Source organism: Vanacampus margaritifer, chromosome 13 (genome assembly GCF_051991255.1).
Source record: "Vanacampus margaritifer isolate UIUO_Vmar chromosome 13, RoL_Vmar_1.0, whole genome shotgun sequence".
In the NCBI taxonomy this organism is placed as follows: domain Eukaryota; kingdom Metazoa; phylum Chordata; class Actinopteri; order Syngnathiformes; family Syngnathidae; genus Vanacampus; species Vanacampus margaritifer.
Window position 1 is genome coordinate 18731885 of NC_135444.1, and position 23474 is coordinate 18755358.

The 23474-nt window shown below is 34.9% G+C and overlaps 2 protein-coding genes across 2 annotated transcripts; one reads left to right on the forward strand and one right to left on the reverse strand.

The window, feature by feature from the left end:
* The first annotated feature begins 1728 nt into the window (after nt 1-1728).
* On the forward strand, nt 1729-5847 carry LOC144062849 (regulator of G-protein signaling 4-like). The gene is made up of 5 exons (XM_077584608.1): nt 1729-1876; nt 2035-2142; nt 2841-2905; nt 4148-4311; nt 5138-5847. Exons 1-5 carry the CDS (start codon nt 1833-1835, stop codon nt 5369-5371), a joined length of 615 nt encoding a protein of 204 aa, XP_077440734.1. The 5' UTR covers nt 1729-1832; the 3' UTR covers nt 5372-5847.
* Nucleotides 5848-13446: 7599 nt separating this feature from the next.
* LOC144062541 (regulator of G-protein signaling 5-like) lies at nt 13447-17976 on the reverse strand. The gene is made up of 5 exons (XM_077584024.1): nt 17830-17976; nt 17195-17308; nt 16406-16467; nt 13951-14117; nt 13447-13815 (listed from the first exon to the last, which is right to left on the reverse strand). Exons 1-5 carry the CDS (start codon nt 17871-17873, stop codon nt 13651-13653), a joined length of 552 nt encoding a protein of 183 aa, XP_077440150.1. The 5' UTR covers nt 17874-17976; the 3' UTR covers nt 13447-13650.
* Between the last annotated feature and the right edge of the window lie 5498 nt (nt 17977-23474).

A 23474-nucleotide genomic window follows, 5' to 3' on the forward strand; every position in this document is an offset into this window, starting at 1 on the left:
AAAAAAACAACAAAAAAAAACTGAGGTCATTTGCAGATAGAAATTGGAGATGCTTTCAGACAGCATCTAAGAGGACAAAAATGTTTAACTCATTCACTGCCATGGACGACTATAGACGTCAAAAATTCATTTGAATTATTTCTATTAGTTTAATTTTTTTTTAAATTGATTTAAATTGATGAAAACCTAGAAAAAATGTTTTTATTGTACATTTAGAACAGATATAAAATGTGTGATTAATCGTGAGTTAACTATTAAGGTCATGCGATTAATTACAATTAAAAAAAATTAATCGCCTGACGCAACTTCTAGATTATTAAAAATTTGGGGCGTCTAAATTTTTTTATAGTAATTAATCACATGACTTCAATAGTTAACTCACGATTAATCACACACAATGGATGAAATGGAGGGCTAAAAATTTATTGTATAGAATATGATACATTTGGCTTTGTAATTATTAATTTACACTGAAAAGACAACGTGTAGGCTAATTTCTGAAATACATTTGGCGGAATCAATTGTGACTAAGAACACGGACTCATTCATATATTGTAGAAAAATAAACTAGTATTGAGGTGTATAATAAAAATTTGCATTTCCACTTAATTTCCATTTCATGTGCAATAAACTTTTGGCAGCTGAATTTTTGTGTTCAGCGTGTCCACTAAAGGGGGGGCTTGACTGAGAAAATAATAATTATTACAAATATATTGTATTTTGAAATATCATAAAATGCTAGAGGTGCTTAACTAATGCTGCACAGATTTCTGATAATTATTATTATTGTTATTTTTTAAGAATATCTGGTGGGATCCATCCCTGACCACCAATTCTGCTCTTATTATTATTATTCCTTATTATTATAATTTTTTTTTTAAGAATATCTGGTGGGATCCATCCCTGACCACCAATTCTGCTCTTATTATTATTATTCCTTATTATTATTATTTTTTTTTAAGAATATCTGGTGGGATCCATCCCTGACCACCAATTCTGCTCTTATTATTATTATTCCTTATTATTATTATTATTATTTTAAGAATATCTGGTGGGATCCATCCCTGACCACCAATTCTGCTCTTATTATTATTATTATTATTATTTTTTTTTTAAGAATATCTGGTGGGATCCATCCCTGACCACCAATTCTGCTCTTATTATTATTATTCCTTATTATTATTATTATTATTTTTTTTTAAGAATATCTGGTGGGATCCATCCCTGACCACCAATTCTGCTCTTATTATTATTATTATTATTTTTTTTTTTAAGAATATCTGGTGGGATCCATCCCTGACCACCAATTCTGCTCTTATTATTATTATTCCTTATTATTATTATTATTATTATTATTATTATTATTTAAGAATATCTGGTGGGATCCATCCCTGACCACCAATTCTGCTCTTATTATTATTATTCCTTATTATTATTATTATTATTATTATTATTTAAGAATATCTGGTGGGATCCATCCCTGACCACCAATTCTGCTCTTATTATTATTATTATTATTATTATTATTTTTTAAGAATATCTGGTGGGATCCATCCCTGACCACCAATTCTGCTCTTACATAACACCTACTGGTAAGAAAAAAAACAATCCCGATGAGCAAAACAAAGAAGCTATCTAAGGTCCTCTTTTTCCATTGCACAGAACCCCCCCCCTGCATGATTGCATTTGTGTACACTCGTAGGGGTGGAGCCAGCTTCAGCCGGCTATGCTCAACTGAAGATCAGTGCTTGAAAACTGCTTCATGCCACCTCACTCTTGTTATTAAAGAGAAAAATAAAAGGCTGAACATTTGAGATCTTGAACATTTCACCATGTGTAAAGGACTAGCGACACTTCCTGCAACATGCCTGAAAAGGTAAGTAAGATTTCACATTACAGCCATGGCTGTTTTATTGACATTTTATTTTTGAATTGATTGGCCAGCTGCAAACTGCAAAGGCAAAATAATGTGGAAGCATTTTGTTATTCAAATGAAATTGGTCATCCAATGAGATTTCCAAATATTTTTTTCAGTGCCAAAGACATCAAACACAAAATAAGCTTCTTGCTCCAGAAGCAAGAATCCCAAGAAGTGGACCACAAGCAGACCAAAGAAACGAAGAATGAAGACGCTGCAAAAAGGTGAAAAGAAAAAACGTTTTTTTTGAATAGAATCAAAGAAATTGAAGGTATGAATATTGATGTACATTGTTGAGGAAAATGTTCAAATGAATGACCGTCAGCTTATGGGGTTTGGTCCCTTAAATAAGCGGATGACCTCATTAGCAGAGAGGATAGCGATATTCAAATTTCAACAATTTAAATGCCTATACCGAGATTGGCGCGATCATATTGTTGCAGCAACAAATTGTTGTGAAATCCCGAGTTAGCAAAAAAACACAGCAAATTAGATGGGACTTTAGTCTCATATCTTCAATAAAACATATTTTCTGAACAACTGTTTGTTATTTTGTTGTGGACTGAATGAACTTCCTTTGATCTCATTTACGTGTTTACTCATTTACATTTACATTTACTCATTTACCCTTTTCAATTTGTAACCTTTCAGAGACACTTAAAGATAATTACTTCTAAGATGATAAAGCTATCAATGGATTGCGCAATCGATTTGCTCAGTTGAGTCAGGCGAGTCGGCTATCATCAGGCTTAAATTAGTTATTGATTTTAGGCTTATCGATTATCTGCGGTCGTCTTAGATTAAAAAAAACATCTCAGCCAACAAGGGAAGATATTTGACGATGGTCTATATTTTGAGTTATATTAGGAGCAAACAAAAATGTTGTGTTTTTTACTTCATAATAATAAAACAATTGTTTTAGGATGCCAACTGCTGCTGATGTGGAGAAATGGAAAGAATCCTTCAGCTGTGTGATGAACTCTGAAAGTGAGTGTCAAAAAACTCTTAAAAAATTTTTTTTTTTTTACATTAACTAATTTCTATACGTTATTGATTAAAATATCATTGCTTTTCTGTGAAAACGTTTTTGGGATGTCTACATTCAGTTTCATCCCATAAACGTAAAAAAAAAGAAAAAGAAAAAGAAAAAAAGATATGTAACGATATTGTCATTCTGGTAAGCTATTGTGGTCTGGATTTAAAAAAGCAGTTTGGAGGACTTGGCCCAAAAACGCTACGTGTCGGAACGCGCAACTGGAAAATCCCTCAGGGCTTTGTCACCAGTGGTGAACCGCTATTGTGTGTGTGTGCGCGCGTGTGTGTGAGTGTGAGAAAGAGCAATGGCCTTAGGGTAAGCAGCTAAGATCTGACCATGACTACAATCACTGAAATTGAGTGTCATGACTGTTGTCCAAGTCTTTCCTGGCAACAGCTGTGCTCATAAATAAGTGAAATTCATTCTATACATTTCTGTTTTTATGATTCATTTGATTGTAACTTGGAAAGGAGAAATATGGGAGGTGTGCTAACATACAGCGAGCACCTTTTTTATTATTCCATATTATGATGATGATGCCTAACCAAGGTTATTTTAATTAACGAAAACTAACGGGAAAAAAAAATCAATTTTTTTTTTCATTAAATAAAATAAAAATAAAAATGCTGTTATTTAAAAAAAAAAAAAAACTAACTAAAACTAACAATAATTATCGTGAAAAAGTCCTTTAATTTAATTTAATGCATGAGCCTTTGAGGTTGATTTTAAAGTAGATTTATTTTTATATTAACCAGAATACGGATGTTTAAAAAGTGTGCCACACAGAAGTGACGTCACCTTGCAGCAGCCAATAGAAAAGCACCTTCAGATGTTGTCAAGGCGCCAATTTTTCATGCTTGACTTTTGGTTGCAATGGCTCGGCTTGCCTGCTTTTTCCATTTAACAACCTTTAAAAAAAAAAAACTAAAACTAAAACTAATACCGAAACTAACTAAAACTAAGCATTTTTCAAATAATTGAAACTACTAAGAACTAACAGAACCACCCTGACAACTAATTCAAACTAACTCAATTTAAAAAACAAAATTCAAAACAAAATCAAAACAAAAATGAGAATTCCAAAACTATAGCAATTGAGCTATCAAAAGCATAAAAACTATAAAATATTACTAGGCTTTTCCACTGACGTTATGTCCAACTAACGAGCATCATGTATTTGATATCTTTGTTAGCGGGTCGCAGCGTGTTCAGCAGCTTCCTGAGGTCGGAGTTCAGCCAAGAGAACATGCACTTCTGGCTTGCTTGTGAGGACTTCAAGAACACGCCGACATGCAAGTTGGACAAGAAAGCAAAGTTCATCTACAAGCAATATGTGGCGGAAGGCTCTCCAAATGAGGTAATGACGAACGAGCTGAAATTGTACACCCTCTAATTCAGTGGTTCTTAACCTTGTTGGAGGAACTGAACACCACCAGTGAAACATTCTTTATTGGGAAAAAAATAAAAATAAAATAAAATAAAATAAAATTAAAAAAAAATATATAATATATAATAATAATATATTATAGTATAGAGCACTTGAAAACAACTGCTGCTGTTTTCTTAAGATGGAAGCCAGGGGCAACAGATATAATGCAAACAGCAAAGAAAAAAAAAAAGAGAAAAAAAAGAAAGAAGAATGCAAACAGTAGAGGCCCCGGAATTGAACCCTGTGGAACACCACTGAAATTGTACACCCTCTAATTCAGTGGTTCTTAACCTTGTTGGAGGAACTGAACACCACCAGTGAAACCTTCTTTATTGGGGGAAAAAAAATTAAAAATATATATATATATATATTTCAGTTAGGCCACTATATAGAACTTTGTATGTATAGAGCACTTGAAAACAACTGCTGCTGTTTTCTTAAGATGGAAGCCAGGGGCAGCAGATAGAATGCAAACAGCAAAGAAAAAAAAAAGAGAAAAAAAAGAAAGAAGAATGCAAACAGCAGAGGCCCCGGAATTGAACCCTGTGGAACACCATGCGTTCCGTTATACGCGTGAATCCATATGGCACATATTTGTCCATAATTTGAGTCGAGTGCGTGCGTCGCCGCCGAACCCTTGAGACTGACTCACCCAACCCCTAGGGTTCAGTCGAACCCGGGTTAAGAACCACTGCTCTAATTGAAAAACTCATTCCTTTTCTTGACATGCTTTTTCCTTCATGTCTCCTTGCAGGTAAATTTGGATGCTGCGACCAGAGAGGAAACTTGCGAGAACGTGACGAGCGCCTCTCCCTCGTGTTTTGACGAGGCTCAGAGGAGGATCTACATCTTGATGGAGAAAGACTCGTACCGGCGTTTCCTTCACTCCAAGCTGATCCTGGATTTGTCTCAGGCCACACGGAAGAAAGACAAAAAAAGTGGCTCCCACACGGCTGATATCAGGCAGGAATTAGCTGGCGGTGCCTAGACAGGAAGGAAAACGGGACATTTCAACAAATTTCTATACAAGATGATTGTTGCGAAAACAGGATTTGCGTGCGGTGTTAACAAGGTTCGAGTCGTGATATGTTGATGTGAAAAGAAGAAAGAAAATCCAGAAAATGCAGCCTGCCTCGTGTTAAACCTCGACATGTAATCAGAAATGAATGTCAACAAGACATTTTGATTTTGTCCTGGAAAATTCTGATTAGCTTTTTTTGTCTTGAAAACGATGTCAATAATTATTAAAGAAATATAACAATAATGCATTTGATCATTTCGCATGCCTTAATGTTGGATAGTAATTTCATTAAGCATTTTGAAAAAAAAATACAACTGTTTAAGATCTCCTTGCATGATTAGAATATAATGAAAAAATAATCACATTATATTGCAATATTGCTGTATGAATTATTGAACCTTTAAAAAACATTGTTTAGGATTCAAATAAACACAAGACATGAATTGCTGACATTGGTGTTTTTTTTTTGTTCTTTGGTGATTTTGGGGTCCTGTAGTAGCAAACAATTTCTTTCCTATTTTATTAAAATTGCACGTTACGCTACGGTTCTGATTGCATTCACTTGACCCCCCGTCTGTTTTGTTGCCAAATTTTTGGGGGGACCTTTGCTTTTTATGAGTCATTTTTTTTTTAAATTTTCAGTTTTTTCTTTTTTCTAGTTTTTCTGATTTTTTTTCAGATTTTTTTTCTAGTTTTTCTGATTTTTTTCTAGTTTTTCAGATTTTTTTTCCTGTTTTACTGATTTTTAAAATCTGTTATACAAAAAATATTCCGAAAAACGGTTAAAAAATAAATATGCCGAAAATTACTCAGAAAAACAAAACAAAAAAATCTGAAAAACAGGGGAAACATTATTCCCCCCCAAAAAAAGGAAAAAAAAATCTGTAAAACAAGAGCTTCTGTTTTTCGGAGTAATTATCATTATTATTAATTCTAACTGAACTCCAAGTGACTTAAAATAAATATTCAAAATAACAAGAAAAAAATGATTTAGAAAAACAGGACGAAAAACTGTTCTGGGGGGAAAAAACTGAAGAAAAACTATTCCAGAAAACAGAGCACAAAACACAACACCTGCTTCTATTTTTCGGAGTATTTTTATTATTATTTTTTACCTCTGAACTCCAAGTGACGAGTTGCAGACTCACTAATAGTGGACATTTTCCCGCATACCTCCAACGTACCTTCAACTATATGACTTACTGGCTCATGTTTTTAAGGTAAAACATGCACCGTAACTAATTAGTAACACACACAGTATTGGTAATGTTTTATGCTTTTTTACTGTATACTGTCATTCAAATGTAAGCTAGGTTAGTATACGGTAAGTATACGAACATGTCAATCGATCGGCATGATTTTAGTAAGCTAGCAGTTAAGTTGCTACAGAAGCTTAATGCATGTGGGAAAGTGTCCGTCACTAGCGAGTCTATAACAAGTCACTTGGAGGTAAAAATAATAATAATAATAATTACTACGAAAAACAGAAGCTCTTGTTTTACAGAATAATTTTTTTCCTTTAAAAAAAAAAATGTTTCCCCTGTTTTTCAGATTTTTTTGTTTTGTTTTATAAAATAAAAATACTCCGAAAAATAGAAGCAGGTGTTCTGTTTTGTGCTCTGTTTTCTGGAATAGTTTTTCTTCCGTTTTTTTTTTCCCGTTTTCTGCATATTTTTTTCCTGAGTAGTTTTTCTAAATCATTTTTTTCTTGTTTTTTTGAATTTTTTTTTTTTATGACAAAAAATTATCAGTAAAACTGAAAAAAATATTCAGAAAACAGAAAAATAATTACAAAAAAAAAGAAGTTAAAATTAGTCAGAAAAACAGCAAGTGACTGCAATACGCTCTCTCATCTAGAGCAAAAGTTGATCTACAGAAAACATAACAGAAAACCCACCTTAACCAATGTCGTTCTTATTTCTTATTTGGCTGTTTGATGGCCTGCGGCTGCAGTCTATTTGATAACGCTTGATCATCCGCAGAGCTCATTCAACATTAACTTGCTTATCACTGGATGTTCTCTCCCGCCTCCCCAACATCAAGCTGCTGCAAGCACCGCTAATGAAATCTTGACAGGATCTGGACATTTGATGTAATCATCCGTGCAAGGCCGCACATAGACACACTCGGGCGCACGCACAGCCACCTGCGTGTTCCACACGTGTGCAGCGTGACCCGGGATAGACAATAAATTGTGTCCAGCTTGAGGGGTGGATAAATTTTCCTAAATTTCTTGCACTTAACAGTCATTTGTCGCCGCTGTCCCTGCATCTTTATGGAAACCGTTTACAGGCATCAAATACAAAATGAGAAATTCATTATTTCTTTATTTACTTTTGCTTCATACTAGGGGTGTCAAAATGAGTGCGTTCATTTTGAGTAAATTTAAAGGTCCTTTAAAGCCTTTTTTTTTAAATTGCTCGATTAATGAGCAGACACGTCCATGTCTACATTTAGCAGTAGGGGTGTTAAAAAAAAATCGATTCGGCAATATATCGCGATATTACAGCGCGCAATTCTCGAATCGATTTTTAAACATTATTTTTTTATGGGAATATTCAACAAAACGTCATACTTAGGGTTCACACGTTAAGCATGGAAGAATGTTATATTAATGGAACATTAAGCCATAATGTTTTATTTCAATGCTGTTCAAACATGAAACAGATTGCAACAGATTGTTTGTTAAATAAAGTGGCTCAGTTATAAGCCTGAATTTTTAGATAAATAAATACATTTTCGTACAAATCTTACAGTGTACATGTACAAGTTTACGGATTAGTATTTTCTAAATTTGAGTTAAAAAAAAACAACTAAATTGCAATAATCAATTTATAGATTTGTATCGGGATTAATCGGTATCGAATCGAATTGTGACCTATGAATCGTGATACGAATCGAATCGCCAGGTACTAGGCAATTCACACCCCTATTTAGCAGTAATAAATTTAATAATAACGCATATATTTGTGTAGACTGGGGTGAAGTTGTATTTTACAATTTTAAAAATGTGCAGAATTTCACAAGTAACATCATGTTAAAGATTAGATAGCTCTTAATATGAAAAGAAAAACGCACCGAGCTGTCACCAGCGTCTTACAAATGCAATGATGCCATCTAGTGGCAGAAAATGACCACAACACAAATCAATGTCGCACTTTTACAGTGCAGTACATATTTTTTTATTTTAACTACATTTTATGAATTATTATGACATTACATTTTTTTCTCACTATAAGAACAGATATAAAATTTGCAGTTAATCGTGAGTTAACTATTGAAGTCATGTGATTAATTATGATTAAAAAAATGAATCGCCTGACACCCCTACTGTTGATTTTAGATGGCACCAAACGCAGCTTCAAAACAATTCTGCTGACTTTTCGGAGACGGCGACAGCTGTGAAAACAAACAACAATCATTATTGGCCGCTGATCATTTAATGTGATCAAATAATGAATTCTGATGCTCACCAGCCAGCTGACGTGAACAGAAGGCAACAGTAACAGAATTTAGTCCAAACCGTTGGGTCCATCTGTGTCTGTGATGTGAATCAGATGTTGTAATGGGCCAACGAAATGATGGCGAAATTAATTCCCGACTATTTTGTGGTCCATAACAGCAGATGACGTCTTTTCTAATTGGTGGCTCCGAGTCCAAACATCTGAGGCTCACAGGATGACGTCATCCCCCATCTTCAACCTCGATCCCTTAAAATTCGTATCTTGAAAACGTTTGACTAAATGCTGGATTATGTCATATATTTATTATGTGGTGTTCTCTGAGATGGCGGTTTGAGGCTACACTTGACAAACTTCACAAGATCCGTAAAACAAACAAAAGTCGTTTCAAATGTCATTAACCCCCCGTGAGGCCCAAAGGAATCTGAGATTTTCCAGCGTCTTCTTGGAAATTGCCGAGGATGTGAGCGCGCACGCACGCACGCACGCACGCACGCACGCCTCCGACCATGTTTGTGTTGGCAGACGCTCGCTGTCGCATCTGTTTCCGTTCTGTTTTGCACTCATCGGATGGAGTGTGTATGTTGGGGGGGGGGGGGGGGGGGGTTTGAGGGATGACAACGGGGACACATTCGGAAGGAACAAGTGTACCGGATTATGTCATCTTTTTTTTCCCCATTAAAAATGAGATGAAAAGCAATAATGTGGAAGATGATTTCACATTCCGAACTTTTGCTCTCCAATTAAATATTCAATGCGGAATCTCCGCCACGTTTTGTTGGGAGTGATACCATATTAGGAGAAAAGGGAAGCCGAGCTGTTTTTAATTACAGCCGGTCTGTGGTCAAAATATGTCTTAAACATGACATCATATGAATGCTATGTCTGACAATTCTATTGTTAAGCACAATGGAAATGAACTCATTCACTGCCATTGACGATTATAGACGTCAAATATTCATTTGAACTATTTCTATTAGTTAATTTTATTTTGTATGAAAACCTCTAATCTTTTTATTGTACATTTAGAACAGATATAAAAGTTGTCATTAATCGTGAGTTAATTCGTGAAGTCATGCAATTAATTACGCACACACGCACGTACACATACTCACCCACATACAAAAAATAAAAAAATAAAAAAAGAGAGAGCAATGATGATGACATGTCAAATCGGTAAAATTACCGAATGAACAAAATGGAAATCTCCAGAAAAAATAAAATAAAATAACGACTAAAAAATGTAATAGCTTGACGCGCCAAATTTTTATTAATCTTGTCTTTTCTTTTTATAAATCGCGTCAGGCGATTAAATTCTTTAATTGTAATTAATCGCATGACTTTAATAGTTAAATCACAATTGATCATACATTTTATATCTGTTCTAAATGTACAATAAAAATGTTTTTTCTAAGGTTTTAATACTTTTGTTAACAAAAGAGGAAAAAATGTTAAACTAATAGAAATAGTTCAAATGAATTTTTGACGTCAATAGCCGTCAATGGCAGTGAAAGAGTTGATGTAATTCATCATAAAATGGCAAATTATGATTATTTGAAAGCCCAATTGATGAATATGAATGAAATGTCTATTTGTGTGCACATCTCTGTTAACGTGATGTTTCATAAGTGAAGATTTTGGTTAATATGAGATTTCTACTTGAGCATTGTAACTAACTCAGGATGCTTTTTTATTTGACCTCACCATCTTTGTTTTTGTTAACTTGCTCTGCTTTTATACTTAAAGAATACAAATAAACACAAAATGACAAGTCAAATGTTTCTTCTTTTTTTTTCTTTTTCTTTTTTTTTTATAAAGAAACATCATATCTCGCCTTGTCAATTCTCCATCGAAAGCATCATCGTTTATATTTATGAATAAGTTAGACACAGTGAAATGCAAATATATATTTACACGTCAAATAAATACATCTTCAGAAGTAGTATGTAGTATGCAGATATACGTTTATGTGGTCAACTCCAAGACATACATGCACAATTAATTGTGTGACATATTCAGCATTCTCAAAGTCCTCATTGTTTGTCTGCAGATGTTGATATTTGAACTTTTTTTTTTTTTTAATGGCATCAGACTGGCTAATCCGCACCATAGTCAACAAAAAGGACTTAACAAATGGTGAATATGTAAATAATATTGTGTTGATTAAATGCTTTTGTGATGTAAAAACAAACACAGATTACACAGGTGTATATCATCACACTTAATGAACTCAAACATTAAACTCACCAGTTTCCAACAATGTGCACTTTATGCTACGAAGCAGTAAATCAACATGTAGGGAATAAATAGTTTTAAAGCGTAGAGCGTATACTGTATAGACTTTGTATATCATTATTCAGATTCATTTTTAACTCATTTACTGCCATTGACGGCTATAGACGTCAAAAATTCATTTGAACTATTTCTATTAGTTTAAACATTTTTTTCCCCACTTTAACACCGTTTTTCACTGTTAACAAGAGTATGAAAAAGTAGGAGGGAAAATTATTGTACATTTAGACCAGATATAAAATTTGTGATTAATCATGAGTCAACTATTAAAGTCATGCGATTAATTACAATTAAAATCGCCTGACGCCCTAATTTTTAATAATCTTTTTTTTTTTTTTTGAAAAAAAGATTATTCAAAAAAAGAAAAGACAACCTAATTTTTAATAATCTTTTCTTTTTTGAAAAAAATATTATTTAAAAAAAAAGAAAAAAAAGATTATTAAAAATTAGGTCGTCAGATTAATTGCAATTAATCGCATGACTTCAATAGTTAACTCATGATCAATCGCCAAATTTTATAACTGGTCTAAATGTACAATAATCCCCCCCCCCCCTAGGTTTTCATACTCTTGTCAACAGTGAAAAACAGTGTTAAAGTGGGAAAAAATGTTAAACTAATAGAAATAGTTCAAATGAATTTTTTGTCGTCTATAGCTGTCAATCACATGACTTCAATAGTTAACTCATGATTAATCACAAATGTTATATCTGGTCTAAATGTACAATAAAACCTTTTTCTAGGTTTCCATATTCTTGTTAACAAAAGTGATTTTTTTTTAACTAATAGAAATAGTTCAAATGAAGTTTCGACGTCTAAAGCCGTCAATGGCAGTGAATGAGTTAAGAACAACTCGCATACGGAGTGTTTATTGAAGCCAATCAGAAATCTCAGTGGTTTTGTCGAATCATCGCACATAACCGTTTTCAGAAAAGCAAGTAAGAGCACATGGGAAAAGCGCAACTCCAGGTTGTTAATATCTTTGTGTATACTTAAAAAAAAAAAAACATATCGCCACACAGTTCCCTCAATGTAAGATTCCCTCCCACGTGATTTCCCATCCAAGCGACTTGCATTTTAGTGGTAACCGAGGAGAAGCTTGACCACGGAGCCAACTTGCCAACACTGTTCTCAAGGACGGCCAAAAGAGGAGGTTGCTGGACAACACCGTACATATGAACTCGGGTTTGTATGTGAGGAGTGAGAAAGTGGAAATGAGAGTTTGGTGATCATCAGTGCTCGTTTACGATACATTGTGATACTTTTATGAACACGTCAATAACACCGGGGAACACAGTTTTGGTTGAATTAGGTCTGATAACTGTTTTTAACTCATTTTTGGGTGCGGAATCCAAAAGTGATCAAAGTCAACTTTTTTAACTATAGGATCCCTATTTTCCTAAATAATCGTAAAATACATGTAAAAAGTATGTAAATAAATCACTAAGATGGAATAGTACCCCAAAAAAAATAATTAAAACAGTATCAAGTGTCTCAATTGTGTCTGCACAAACAAGTTAGCAGATGAGGTCAATCGTAATTAGCACTAGCTAATTAGTGGAAATTGACGTGTTACAAAAAAAAACTGCAATTGTGAAATCAGCATGCCAATTTTAGTTTTAATCAGCAGAACATATTTTTTTGTAATTGTTCCCCAGTGTAATTTTTTCTTTCTTTCTATGTTTACAGATTGTTGCCAAATATTACAATATAACAATATGGACCAAAGAATTGGGACGCCACCCTGTTCCAACACTAAAAAAAACACAATTTGTATTTTTTTTTTTTAAGGCTAAAACAGTAATTTGGGATTGTAATTTTCTGGAATAAGGGTAATTATTTCACAGCAAAATTATTTGAGCTTGTTTTTGTTTTTGTAGGAAAAACAAAATGTAGTTTTGCCTCAGTTCCAGGCACCTGCCATGAACATTCAGTTTGGTCTGCCTTGTAAAATTGAATTAAGGCTGAATAATGCAGAATAATTGGATGCACCAGACAAGGAGAGGATTTTGAAATGTCCTTCTAATGATTTAATCTCTTCTTCATGAGATTTGATTGGCATCAGCTCGGTCTAAATGTTAGGGTTAAATTTGACGGTCCGATTTAGTTTGAGCAGCTCTTATTTAACAAGATTGGGAAAATATGTGTTGGGTGGAGAAGTGGGTGGCTAATATCAAGTCTTTTTTTCTTCTTTTTTTTTTACCCCGAGATTGTTACTTCAACTTGTCCCCCCCCCCCCCCAATTTTGTATCAATATTGGATGAACCCCCCCCCCCCCCCCCCTCCTTGAGCTTTAGCACTTTAGCACACAAAATATCACGGAATTACTCTTAATTTCCATTTTTAACCCCTAGGCGTTATTGTGACCATTTTTGGGCTTTTTGTTGGTTCTGACCAAGCCATTTCAAAAATAAAATACTGCCCACGGGTTAATTGTTAAAATCGAAATCCATTGACCACTCCCCCACCCAGCTGCTCGGTCTCCGGTCTCAGGTTTAGTTGACCAGGAGCTCCTGGTACTGCTCAGACCTCAGGAAGCGACCGAAGGAGTCTTTTCCCATCAGGGCGTGGATGCGCTTCTGGGCCAGGTCGAAGGTTTCAGGGGAAAGATGCACCAAATTCCTCAGAGTCACATCCTTGGTGAAATGGTCGATGTTGACCTGTGGCACAAGAAGAACCAAATTGAAATGAAGGACATGAATATGTCTTGGATCACTGAGTATTTGGTCAACTGACAATTTTCTACAGCCGAGCCCTAGTTACTATGTTTATTGGAATCGAAGGGGAAGCGTAACCTCTTTGGGTCCCTCGGTCTGTATATAGTCTTCATAGATCATTTTTGCCTTGGCAGCCATCTTGACCGGGTCTTTGGTCTTCTTGAAGTCCTCGCAGGCCATCCAGAATTCAATATTCTCGTCACTGAACTCAGACTGCAGAAAGCTACGGAAAGTAGCGAGACCATCTAATGGGCAGAAGTGAAAAGCATTTGTCATAAGATAATAACATCAACAGGAATCCTAAACTATTTTTGACATTGACCGTTGAGTGACATTTTTTTTCAAGTGGCAATTTTACAAGTACGGAGTGAAGTCGATTTTAGCTTAACATGGTCTTGTGGAAAACAGCATATTTGGAGCGTCAGACGATTATTTTTTTTTTAATGGGAATTAATCACATGACTTCAATAGTTAACTCACAATTTTATATCATTGTTCGACATGTACAATAAATTGTACAATAATATATTTTTTCTAGGTTTTCATACTCCTAACATTAAAGTGGAAAAAATGTTAAATGAATAGAAATGTGGCTGCATCTTTTACAGCAATTTCATAATCATTTATAAAATTGAGTTAAAATTCAAAAGATGTTGCACTGTAAAAAACGAGTGTGTTATTGGTTTGTGTTGGGGTCATTTTTTTGCCACTAGATGGCATAATTGCATTTGTAAGACATTGGTGACAGCTCAGTGCATTTTTCTTTAAGAGCTATCTAATCTTTAACATGAAGTAACTTGTGAAATTCTGCACATTTTTAAAATTGTAAAATACAACTTGACCACTTTCCATAAATATATGCATTATTATTATTAAATTTGTTACTACTAAATTTAGTACAGGCAACACAAGTAAGGGGCGGTCATTAATCGTGCGTTAAAAAAATTTGCGGTGTTAAAGGAAACTTTAAATTAACTAAAAAGTAACACTAATTTTGACACACACCCCAATTTTTTTTTACATTCAAAAAGCATATACTGGATATGAAATGATTTCCTTGCGAGACCACAAAAATGACTTCAGAAGCAGTCGTCCTGCCAAAACATATCACTATAAAGTCAAATCGATGTTTTAAGTAAAATAAGTAATTACAAGCTTTTCATGTTTTACAGCCACAAAAGCACAACTTGATTTAGAAAGAAATACATAATAATAATAATAATAATAATAATTCCAGAAACAACAAGATCTTGAGTTCATTAAAAGCCATTGTAATTGAGCACAATGCCCTTCAAAGTTCCCATTGTCCGATCAAGTCTGCGTTGCTGATGATAAGCCGTCTGCTCTGGTCGGCCCGCCGGCTTTTATCTGCCATCTAGCCAAGCGTAATGGCTGCCTTGCTTTTAAATAGCTCTGAGTAGCAATCAAGCTGCTGTGCAAATATACACAAAGAGACGCGCATGTGCCCGTTGACTGTTGACAAGCCTCACAATAACACTGGCAATTTTATTTTTAACACTTTTCACCTTAAATACTACACAATAAGGACACAGCAGGATTTGAGGAGGTAGTGATGTTATCTATTTTGAAATCAGTAAAAAAATATCCCTCAATATTGTTTTTTTTTCTATTTAAAGGTTAATTAGTATTCTACAATGAGTGGAGGCAGGTTTTGTGTGTGTGTTTTTGTTATGTATTCAAAAAGGTTGTTATTTTTTGTTTAACTCATTCACTGCCATTGACGGCTATAGACGTCGAAATCAATTTGAATTATTTCTATGAGCTTAACATTTTGTTAACAAGAGTATGAAAACCTAGATTTTTTTTTACTGTACATTTAGAACAGATATAAAATTAGGGATTAATCGTGAGTTAACTAGTGAAGTCATGTGATTAATTACAATTAAAAATGTTAATCGCCTGTCGCCCCTAATTTATTATTTTTTTAATGAATTTATGGCAGTGAATGAGTTAAAAATTGGAGAAAAAAATTATTACAATTATTATAAAAAAAAATTTTTTAAAGAAAAGATTATTAAAAAGGAGAGGTGTCAGGGGATTAATTTTTTTTAAAATCGTAATTAATCGCATGACTTCACTAGTTAACTCTTGATTAATCACAAATGTTATATGTTCTAAATGTACAAAAACAATGTTTTTCTAGGTTTTCATACTCTTTTTAAAAAAGTGGAAAAAAAATGTTAAACCAATAGAAATAGTTCAAATGAATTTATGACGTCTATAGTCGTCAACGGCAGTGAATGAGTTAAAGAAAAAAGTCGGTCAGTTTACTTCACTCAAATAAGGTCCTGAGCTGTGATGGCAGCCCAAATTTTAGCCCAGCTAGCTTGTTAGCGCTCTGCGCTCACAAACGGAAGACATGGTCGCGGTGCGGGTTTGATCGGTTGATCATTGGAACAAAAAAATTAAGTTATTATTTATTTTCACTGTTGTGTATCATATCATACGTATTCATAAATGTGTGCTGAGATGGACAAAGTATGACTGAGACAAGGGGAGGTGTTCGACTTACAGTTGTTGTTCAGGACTCGGTCCAGACTCTCACGCCACTGAGATGCTTCCTCACTTGACGGTCTGTGCATAGAAAACTTCACGTCAATAAAAAAAAAAATTCAGGGAATCTTCATGTTTTTCTTTACAACAAGTTCCGTTTGGTCGCGAAAAAATATAAAATATTCCGCAAAAGTAATCTACTGAATTGAATCCATGTGAAGTATTTATTTACTGGGGCTGAATTACTCCTAATGTTTTTTCTTCAACATTGTCAAGAGATACAATCAAGAATAACAAGGTTGAAAAAAAAATAAATCATCTCAATTGCAGGATTTCTAAAAACAACATGGTTGATTTGTCAGCACATTACGTAACGTTTAGAAAATTAAACGCGAGTCCTGTTGCTGCTGCTGATTTCATGTTTTTCTTGACCGTTCAAGCATTTATTCTGAAGTTTTGCTTGGAAACAGCTGCTGATAATTGAACTCAGCTGGTGTCCCGTATTGACGTCACCGGGAAAATTGAGTGCGTTCCACCTTTAACTGTACTCGATTTCTCATCTATTATTCATCCTTAGAATGACCACGCGGAAGGAATATTTACCAAAAAAAAAATGCAAAAACCTACAAATGGTCTAATATCCAATCTTAATTTAAATATAATGATTACTATCACACCCCACAGTGTTTTCAATTCTGCACGGTAAAATAATGTGATTCAACCTTTAACCTTTTAATGATGTTTCTGCTTAATGGCTGTGAATTGCTACATTACCAAACACAAGCAAGAATTTTTTTTTTTTTTTTACTTCTGCAGCTTCTCTGGCTTCTTCTCGGTTTTCTCCGGGTAGGGAATGATGAGGTCGATTGCATTTTCGGGCTTTTGAAGTAAAACGCCCAACTTTGACTTGATCTCTTTGGCCCTGTAAGACAGAAAGCAGAGCTTTTAATCCCACAAGGTGAAACTCCATTTATACGCTGCTGAATATGCATTTTGGAGGGTTCTGCTTAACACATTGAACCAAATCCCCAACGCAGACATGCAAGGAGAGATATCGGAGTGAAAAGGACACGCAAACTGGAGGTTGAGGGGGAACCCTTGCTCAAGGGCACATTGACAGAAGCAGACAAGAATCTCTCCAACAACTATTTTGACTTTTTTTTTTTTTTAACAACGGGACTTAAAACGTGACACTCCGGTTACACATCAAAATAAAAATCCAAATATTTTTTTTATTTAATTTTTTATTATTATTATTATTATTATGCACACACAAACATACTGTACTGTAAACAGAAACATTTAATTGGATAAATTATACACAAAAATTAACTTGCTGCTAATTGCTAATTTTGCAGAATTATATTTTGTAGATCTCTAGTCACATATATATATATATATATATATATAAATAGAAAAATTGGACATGCAGGTAGGTCTTACCTTACAAGGCAGGTTTGGGGCAGGGCAGCTAATCCTTTACACATTTTGCAAAAGCGTCAGGTTGGGTTCTAATTGTCAATGCTTTTCGTCCAAAGTGAGCCTGAGCGTTGCTTCTTGCCTTCTGATCCGTGGCTTCAACCGCACCAGGGTTTTATGCAGACCCCCCCACTGGGCTGCGGGCCAAAAGTGAAGCCAATCAGACTGGAATGTGTCTCCGGCCCTGGCGTCTGCAGAGCATGGACAAAAAAAAGGGGACGGACAGGTGTTTACATTTCAACACCTTTGTAGTTAAAAGATTTGCAGCATATTCATTTGAATTTTTTATTTATTTTTTTTTTTTTAAATGCGACCACCCACACACAATCCAGCTCTGGTAAACTTTCAACCACTGTGTAACTCTTCCTAAATATCCTAAAAGTCATAAACGTCATCAATTGAGATATTTTCATCGAGGTGTCGTTCTAATAATGGATTTGAGTGGAATCGGCGGCTATAATCGATTTACAATATTGTTTTTAAAAATGTGTTCACACCACATTAGAAAAGCACAATAAAATTAGCATGATGTGTTTTTGTCCGTTTGCACTCACATACACCACCCCCCCCACCCCCCATCCAAAAAAAGGATAAATTGCTATTCAGGACTGAATCCTCCAAGCAGCCTTCATTTATTGGCAAGTCCCAATTTTCTGATGCAGTCGCCCACAGAGACTCACAGCAGGCAGCAGGCTAAGAGGCTGACCTTTCCCCAGCTCTCACTCTGGGAAAACTCTTTCGCTGAGGAAAAACTTGTTTCCCGACATTTTATACATAAACATGTATTTTCATTAGATAATAAGCAACAACTTCATCAAAAAGTCCTCTTGGTACAAAACATTGGATGATGCCTGTTGCGAGACGTGCAAGGGGGCAAAATAAGAAATCCCGACAATTCATTGCTTCACGCTTTCTGTATTTATTTTGTTCATATTGTTTAGAATGTAGCACACACACAGCAGGCTAACTTTGAATCGCATGTTCTGGACTGTTGACCATGTGAAATGTACTTGTTAGGTGCTGGATGCTTCATGGCCATCAGGCAGAATGGAATGTGCATCGCTTTGCCAGCGTGTCTGCCCACTCATCCAACCTTCAATAATAAGGATTCAGGATGAAGATGCATCATCACAATGAAGGCAGGAAATATTAGTAGTGCAAATATTCATTTTTTTTTTATTCCAAATGAAACGTTATTTATATAGCACACTAAGCCTAGGAGCTATGTACTGTAAAAAGCGGGGTACAGAGAAACCATGTGAGGAAAAGTACCCACACTGAGAGGGCTAACAACCCACGGCCATCCCAGAGTCCCCATGGTGGGCCCCACACAAGGTGTCGAGTACCCCCCACCCCCCACCCCTCCAATCCTCGGGGCCTAAGGAGCCTTCAGGAAACGGTGTCATTCATGTGAATGAAACCTTACTCAATATATTAAATTTTCACTCAAGTGACAATTTCTAACACACATCCCACCGCCATCACATGATCCACTGATGAAAAAACAACAACCCCTAATAGGATAAGGCTTGCACCCCTGCAGGGTCGTGACACGGGTTACTGTGACCTCCAGCTATCAGTTACAAGTGCGCTACAAGTGCATCCAGACCAAATTTGATTGCACCTCAAAGGATCGCGTTATGAAATCCTGTTGACAGGAGGCACCTTGACTCTGGGGGAAGAGTTTTCATCTGAAAATGAAGACATCTTGACACCTTTGAGGTTTTTAACTCATTCACTGCCATTGACGGCTATAGACGTCAAAAATTCATTTGAACTATTTCTATTAGTTTAACTTTTTTTCACTTTTGTTAACAAGAGTATGAAAATCTAGATTTTTTTTTATGTTACATTTAGAACAGATATAAAATTTGTGATTAAACGTGAGTTAACTGGTGAAGTCATGCGAATAATTATGATTACAAATTTTAATTACCTGATGCCCCAAATTTTTTATAATATTTTCTTCTTTTTTTAATCCATTTACTGCCATTGACAGCTATTAACATCAAAAATTCATTTCAATTATTTCTATTAGTTTAACTTTTTTTTCCACTTTTGTTAACAAGAGTATGAAAACCTAGAATTTTTTTTATTGTACATTTAGAACAGATATACAATTAGTGATTAATCGTGAGTTAATTAGTGAAGTCATGTGATTAATTACAAACCTAGAAGAAAATGATTGTACATTTAGAACAGATATAAAATCCGTGATTAACCGTGAGTTAACTAGTGAAGTCATGCAATTGACGCCCCTAATTTTTTAATAATTTAATCGCCCGACGCCCCTAATTTTTTAATAATCTTTTCTTAAAAAAAAAAAAAAAGATTATTTAAAAAAAATGTCTAGGTTTTCATGCTCTTGTTAACAAAAGTGGAAAAAAATGTTAAACTAATAGAAATAGTTCAAATGAATTTTTGTAAGGTTTATAGCGGTCAATGGCAGTGAATGAGTTAATTACAGACACATTTATGACATATTTGGTACATTTGACACTTTCCTTACCTAAATTAGTCGCATATTTCCAGCTGAAAATGTTTATCTATTTTCATCTTGGTTTTTGCGGAATTGCTGACACAAGGTCGGTTGACTAATAAGCGTCCGTTTTCTCAGGGCTTCCAGCCCGGCGTAATGCAAGAGGAAATTAAACGACTCTTCCCACCGCAGCCCTAAATTGTTTTCATTAAGATGTTTATTTGCAAGGGATTTTTAGATAAAACAATTTCATACACACGGGATAGGAAACATCTACAACTAGTGTTTAGTGTTTCAAGACCATAACACGGAAGAGAAAACATGAAGGTAAATAATTATCGGTTATCATTCTTGTCTTGGAGAATTAAATTGAATTCCTTTTTTTTCAGAGCTCAATTAGAAATATAAACAAGGCTTTGTGTTACGTAACTTTACGCCAACTTATATAGAAGACGCGTAGTCTGGTGATTAAACATTCTTAGTGAAATCTTGGCATATTCACAGAGGACCACCGAAAGCGAGATTTAAAGCTCTATTTTTATAGACCGTCACACGTGCGCTTGCCGTTAAAAAAAAAACTGCTTCATCGTCTCATCGTCGTTTTCGGCAAGTCTAGTTTACCGTGTTTAGGAATTCAGCAGCAATGCTGGGCGGATCCGGCAGACGGATTATCTATTACACGTCCCCGGCGCATCTGACAATTTGGTGACAGGGATTAGACTTTAGACCCAGGAAAAAGCAGGTCTAAGTTGTGGAGCAGGTGCCATAATGCAATTTTGGTGGAGTCAATCCCTCTGAATCACTGTAGAAATGAATACATTGAATACATTTTTTATTTTTTGTATTATTGAATACATTTTTTACATTGAATACATTTTATTGAATACATTTTTTAACATTTTTTAAAGAATATAAATATATATATATTCAAGACAAGCATTGCAGCAAGAGAAAGGACATAAAGTAATGGCAAATTCTTGTAAAATCTTACAAGCGGGGGAGAAAAGAGTGTCTAGAGGAGGGAATAACAACAATACGACACTCCAGGCATGGGAAAGCTCCAAATGCGGGTCCCTTGTGTAAAGGGAATATTGAAATGTCTAGTAACCCAAAGTTCCTCTCAGGTCACATCCTCTCAGAATCACACTTCTCTATTTCATAAAAAGAAAAAGAAAAGAAGAAGCCATTTTTACATGAAATTAGCAAGGATTTGAATTGGCAAAGTAGTGAATATCAAGAATGCATCTAGTTTAATAAATAAATAAAGTGAAATTATTTTCACAAAATTATATTTGTTAGATGCTCAGCCAGTAGCATCCCATTGCTGTGGTTATTTTTATTTAATTTATTTATCTCTCATCAAAAAAAATCTGTAAAGCAAATTTCTCTGTGAATTTTCACATAAATTAATAAAACCATTTTCTGTAACTTTTATAAACATGTATCATTTGCTCCCGGGTTATTTAAATAATAATAATAATAATAATCATTTTTAAACCAATTAAATTACTGATGGCCGTAATTAATGTAGCTCATCATCATGTGACATTTAATTGGGTTGATTGTGAAAATGTGAGTAGATTTGACTATTCTGAGTCCAACTTCAATCCCATTGAATTGAACCAAATCCAAAATAAATCATCCTCGAATCGCATCGCGTCGAGATAAGCATTGAATAGCATCTCACAAAAGTGAGCACACCCCTCACATTTCGACTGACATTTAATGATATCATTTTCATGGGACACTTTGACACAATGACAAGTAAGTCCTCCTCAAAATAACACAAAGCACAGACAATATAAGGCTAACAAAAACAAAAAGTGAAAATGTCCAAATTGAACACACATATGTCACATGACTCGTTAAGTGTTACAAGGTCTGAGGTGTGTCAAATTCTCACAAAATGGCCACTGAAAGTTCAACATGGTATTTTGAATATCTGAAAATGTCAACTGCATACAGTACACATATAAATAAATAAATAAATACATTCACTGTACTAATTCCAAAGTATTGTCGGGTTGTCAATTCAATTCAAAAATGAATTGTACGTGTAAAGTAGGGTAAACTCGAGTTCTTCAGGGTTGGTCTGTCTTTTCATCTCTCTGTAATTTGGCCTCAACATCTCATGAGCGTCACGGCTTGATGTTCTCTTGGTCAAACATGAGGCAAGTGCCCTTGTGGAATGTCTCATCCGACGTCATCATTTGTGAGAAGTATCCACCACGCAGTGGATTCACGGCATTCTGTACGGATGTCATGTGGACAGTCCTCATAAACCTTCGGAACCCGCAGAGGGGAAAAACTCCACTTTGGGCTTTTAGACAAATATGTGAAAAATAGAAAATATTTGTTTGAAAATGAAAGGCGAATGATTTCCACATCCAAGTGAAACCAAACTGGACATTACTTTAAAAAAATATAATGAAATAAAGTGTCCATTTTGTTTATTGCAGCATAATATGTCAACATCATTACCGTTTGTTTGAGACCACTAAAAATAGCTTTGAGTAGTGATTTTTCAAAAACTGTAAACTGCAAATGTTGTATCTTCAAGATGCTGAACGGTGCCTCATCTGAAGGACGGCACTGAAACAATCAGAATCTAATCTACAAACAAACCCCAAAAATACTAGCAAGCGCACCAAAAAGTACTTTCTAGGCTCAACGACCACAAAAAAAGTGAACACAAAAACAGGAATGAGCGAACAATGCAGAACAACTCGACGCCGTCTTTCGGCTTCACCCGCAGCTGAAAACTTAACTGATTGATGATTGTCATGCCCAACAGGTGTGCAGCAAGAGGCTCCGCCCACCAGCAATAATAAGGAAGTGATGCAGGGTTGAAAAGTATGACAAAGTCTCATGACAATTGTTCAACTTTGATCATAATGCCAACAAGTCATTTTAGGAAAATCAAAGAAAAACATTAAATTTCAGCTGTACAGATATGATGGGACCAGCATTTTGTAGCACGAAGCTTCACAATCAAACGTTATGAGTTTGAATCTCCTGGTTTGTTGTTCTTCAGTATTTGAAATAAAGGGTTGTGTAACACCAAACATTTACCACATGAGGGCGCAAGAACAAAACAAATGTCACCCTCCCAGCTCTGTGTACATACAGT